Source organism: Otolemur garnettii, unplaced genomic scaffold (genome assembly GCF_000181295.1).
Source record: "Otolemur garnettii isolate 467f Iridium unplaced genomic scaffold, OtoGar3 scaffold00096, whole genome shotgun sequence".
Taxonomy (NCBI): Eukaryota; Metazoa; Chordata; class Mammalia; order Primates; family Galagidae; genus Otolemur; species Otolemur garnettii.
Genome location: NW_003852491.1, coordinates 7,057,427 through 7,061,628, shown reverse-complemented (window position 1 = coordinate 7,061,628; position 4,202 = coordinate 7,057,427). Strand labels below are relative to the sequence as shown.

Sequence of the window (4,202 nt, the reverse complement as noted above, 5' to 3'; positions counted from 1 at the left end):
GTATATCGAAGCAGTACCCTGAGCCCCATAAATGCATCAATGTACAAAGTTATGATTTAATTTAAAAAATGTACTCCAACGGAACATCTTGCTCAATTTTTAGTTCTCTTGTTGCACAGAGAAAGAAACATGAGGCCCAGTAATACAAAATCACTTTTCTGAAGTCTCCAAGTGAGTGGGTGATAAAGCCAGATGGAGAGCCAGAGGCCTTGTCTCCTAATGTCCCTGCCACACTGCGCTGCTTCTCCTGAGTGCTTGGTGTGGAAGCATCCAACCTGTCTCTTTCTTCTGTTTCCCTGACAGACTGCTCACTCCTCGTGGGTAGAGTCCTCACAACCCTGTCTTGGCAGCTGATGGTGACAATGAGAAGTAAAGCAGTTATCCAGCTCCTGAGTGACAGAGATGGGCCAGGAGTCTTGATCTTTACTTGGGATCAGTTTTGTGTCCACATCTTATCTCACCCCTGCCTCCACGGCTCAACACCTGCCACTAGAGAGACTGTGAGTTCCTTGAGGCCAGGACCAGGTCCCCCACCCAGTGCCTGGCTCAGAGAAGGTGCTCAGGACACAGGATGGATAAGTACACCTGGTGGGAGAGGCTGGACTGGGTTCTTGGTCCCCTCTGCCTAGGGGTGTCTCATTCCCTGGCAGCTGCTTCATCTTCTACAGGATTGGAGGGGAGGCTCCAAGTGCGCCTCAGCTCTCTCAAGCAGGAAGAGCACAATGTGTGCCTGGGTTGGGTGAACTTGGGAGATTGCTGACCAGCAATAAACAACTCAGGATCATTGTCCCCTGTGCAGGGCTCTCTGTGCCTGAGAACTTTCAGAGGAAGGTCTCAGTCTGGGGCTAGACTATTCTAACACTTTTCTGAATTGCTGATCTATCCCCTTTTCTTTAACAAAAAGCAGAGTTTTGGCTCAATGCATTCCACAGGGAACATTACTTAGAACTAATAGCTTAGCTGACATTGTATTCATTTTCATGTTCTACCTTCTATTTATGGCAAGTGATAATGTTTTTCTATTTACAGAAGTGATACAAAAAACTCCTTTTAAAATAAGTTTATTAAGTGAATAATGGACTAATTTAAAGAAAAATATAAAGTAAATTACAGTACAGATGGTAAACGGATATGGCAAAAATCCTAATATTCATGTCTGGAGTTTGGTCAATCAGATCCCTAGGAAATGGAAACTCCATTGGCTTTCCCCACCCTTGCTCCTCTCCTAAAAGGGAGGTCAGTTAGTACAGACAGGAATTAGGGCTAAATGCGTTTGGGGCTTCATTTCTCTGGGGTGGAGCACTTTATATAAATCTGTCTTTCTCTGTTGCCCAGGCTGGACGGCAATGGTGCGATCACAGCTCACTTCATGGATCATTACAAAAGCTTTGAGGGACATAAAAATCAAGAAACATAAAATTTGCATGGGTGGAAACAAAGGAAGTCCTCCCAGCAACAATGATAAGCCAAGCAAGTTGAAATTTGCATGTACAACCTAAAACTCCTGGGCCCAAGTAGTCTTCTCCCCTCAGCCTCCCAAGTAGTTAGGATTACAGGCTTTTGACACCATACCTGGCTAATTTTTAAATTTTTGGTAGAGATGAAATCTCACTTTGTGCCCAGGCTGGTCTCAAGTAATCTTCCCACCTCCATCTCCCAAAGTGCTGGGATTAAAGGTGTAAGCCCTATAAGTAACAGCCCTATAAGTAATGCTGTCTTGTGGCAAATCTGTCTCTCTGGACCACTCCAGTAAGCTGGGACGGGAGATGCTAGAGGCTGTATTTTTGAAGTTGCCTTGCCCTGGGATAATGCTTCTTTCCATATTGGATCAAACTCAGGTTTCTTTGATTCAGGCTTTCCCTGCCGTAGAGTGGCAGGTTTGGGAGGGCTGAGAAGTGTGCAGCTATAGAGGGTGGGCTGAGGAGCCCGTTAGTCTTCTCTGACCTTAGGTCCCAGGACTCCAGGCAAGAGAGGGCCACTGCTCCAGCTTGCCTCAACAAGTTCTTTGTTGCAACTTGGGGGTTAAAGCCACAATTCGTTTGTGATCAGATGCTATTTTCCTGGAGAACTTGGGGGTACCAACGGCTGAAGAGGGATAAGATTTGTGGCTATGAGAAACTGGAGTCCTGCCATCTCTTGCTACCCACAACTGTCACTTATCACACCAAGGCATCCACAAGATTGATCTTGGCATCTTAGGTAAGCACTGTAGGAAGATGCAAGCGGCTGGAATGATGCTATTTCCTGCCTGTCTGGTACCTTGAGTTCTTAATCCGGATGAGATCTTGAAGGTTTCTGGCTCAGAGTCAGCCCCGCCTCTGCTTCTCTAAGCCACAGCCCCTGAGAGGCACTGCTGAGCGGCCTCCCGCCCAGGCTCTATGCTCACTCAGCCTACCCACTGCTTCCACCCAGGGGAATTGAAACCTAGACTTAAAAGGCCGGGGAGGGTCAACCTTAGGATCGGCTCAGACTTGCAGTCCCTTTGCGCAGGCCCTTCCTCAGGGGTCTCTGTGGGGCTAGTCCTCCAGGCCCGGGGGATTCAGAACCCCACGCTAGTCCGGCCTTCACGTCTCCAGAAAGCTGAGATCTGCTCCAGTGTGACCCGAGGCTGGAGGCTCCAGTCAGGCTCAGGGCTCCCAGCCCGCAGCCTTTGGAACTGCGGGCTCCCAAACTGCGTGCGGGTCTCAGCCTCGGGGCTCTGCTCCGGCTCGGCCCAGCTCACTAGACCGGTGGCTGGGGGCCTCGCCTCCCAGGGATGGGGCCCCCAGAAGGTGCTGCGAACTGGGACCAACGGCGGAGTCTGGGGACCCAGGGAGCTGGGAGCAGAGTGTGGAATTGAGGGGGCTGGCGGGGCAGTTGCTCGGGCCTCCAGTGTGCCGCCAGGGGTGGGGGGCTCTGGCGCCCGGTCGGTTAGCAGGGGCACCGCAGAGCCGTACCAGTCCTCCGATCGCTCCCGCGGGGTGCCTACGGGCTCGATCCACAGCTCGCCTCCGGGGCGCCAGACCAGCGTGGGCGCGCAGCGGCCGGGGTCCGGGCGGAGCGCGCGGCGGAACAGGCGCTCGGCCAGCACGGCTGTGGTCAGGATGAAGAGGGCGGCCAGCGAGGCCAGGCCCACCATGATGGGGATGCAGGGCCCGCAGGGCAGCGGGGGCCACGCGGCCGCGTCCGACGCTGGGGGCCCCTCGGCCTGCCCAGCTGGCTGCTCTGGAGTCACAGGCATCTGGGAGACACAGGGCAGGGAGAGGAGGCCAGTGAGGCAGAGGGGACGCGATAGAGACAGAGGCAAGGAGGTGGCAAGTGTCCAAGAGCCCGCAAGAGCCAAAGGACAGCAGGACTCTGTGTAGGGCTTGGGGGAAAAAGCAAACGGGACCCCGGAAGGGCAAAATCGAAGAGGTGGGACCAGAAAACTGCAGAGCCTACCTTAGGCTGGAGCCAGGCCCTCCTGCCCCGCTCTCCAGCCCTTTCCAGAAGCCCCGTTCCCTCCGAGACCCCAGGATGCCTCAGACAAGAACTTTAGGGCCCCTAGGGCTTCTCTCCTGGCTTGGAGGTCTTGCTCTGCCTAGAGAGGAAGTGATGGGTGAGGAAATAAACCCCCTTCCAGTCCCCTCCCGCCTGTGGCCTGTGTGCCCGCTGCTGCCACCACTCACCTCCTCCCCTGAGGGCTCTGTTTGCCCCCTCGACGCTCTCCTTGGACTTGGTCTTGCTGTCTTAGGCTCCACGAATCTGGTTCTGGCCAGGTCTCAGGCGCCACCTCTGTACCTGCCCAAGCTCACCAACATGGCCTGGTCTGTGGTCCCTCTCTAGCACCCTTGTTTGTCTTTGCCCTTCTCTCTCTGTCCCCAGATTCTCATCTACAGGAGACTGCTTCACCTTTACCTCACCTGGGGTCAGTCCTGGGCTCCTCTTCCTCCCAGAGCCACTGTCCCCTGCGACCCGGGAAGGCGCTGGGCGGTTGCCTGAAAAGGCTCAGACAGAGAGGCTTGGTCTGGGTGAGGGCGGAAGGGAGGGCCCCACCTGTTGCTGGGCAACTGCACCCCAACTCCCCTGCCCCCATGGAGTGTTTATTTCCAAGGCAACCTGAGGGGATGTGGTCACTGTGGTGAGGAGGCGTTTCCTGGGGTAAGGCCGGCAGAATGAGCAGTGACTGTGGAACTCAGTTTCACCCTAGAGCCAGGCCCCAAGACCAATGTTTCCAAAACCTG

The 4,202-nt window shown here is 54.4% G+C and overlaps 1 protein-coding gene across 2 annotated transcripts; it reads right to left on the bottom strand.

Annotated features, from left to right (window-relative positions):
- Positions 1–1,624: 1,624 nt before the first annotated feature.
- CUNH16orf54 (chromosome unknown C16orf54 homolog) lies at positions 1,625–3,936 on the bottom strand. 2 transcript variants are annotated; one of them, XM_023516741.1, is made up of 3 exons: positions 3,648–3,936; positions 3,421–3,559; positions 1,625–3,220 (listed from the first exon to the last, which is right to left on the bottom strand). In XM_023516741.1, the coding sequence occupies exon 3, from the start codon at positions 3,218–3,220 to the stop codon at positions 2,540–2,542; it is 681 nt and encodes a 226-aa protein (XP_023372509.1). In that variant the 5' UTR covers positions 3,421–3,559; positions 3,648–3,936; the 3' UTR covers positions 1,625–2,539. The 2 variants fall into 2 exon arrangements, with proteins under 2 accessions (XP_023372509.1, XP_003795853.1); XM_003795805.3 differs by lacking the exon at positions 3,421–3,559.
- Between the last annotated feature and the right edge of the window lie 266 nt (positions 3,937–4,202).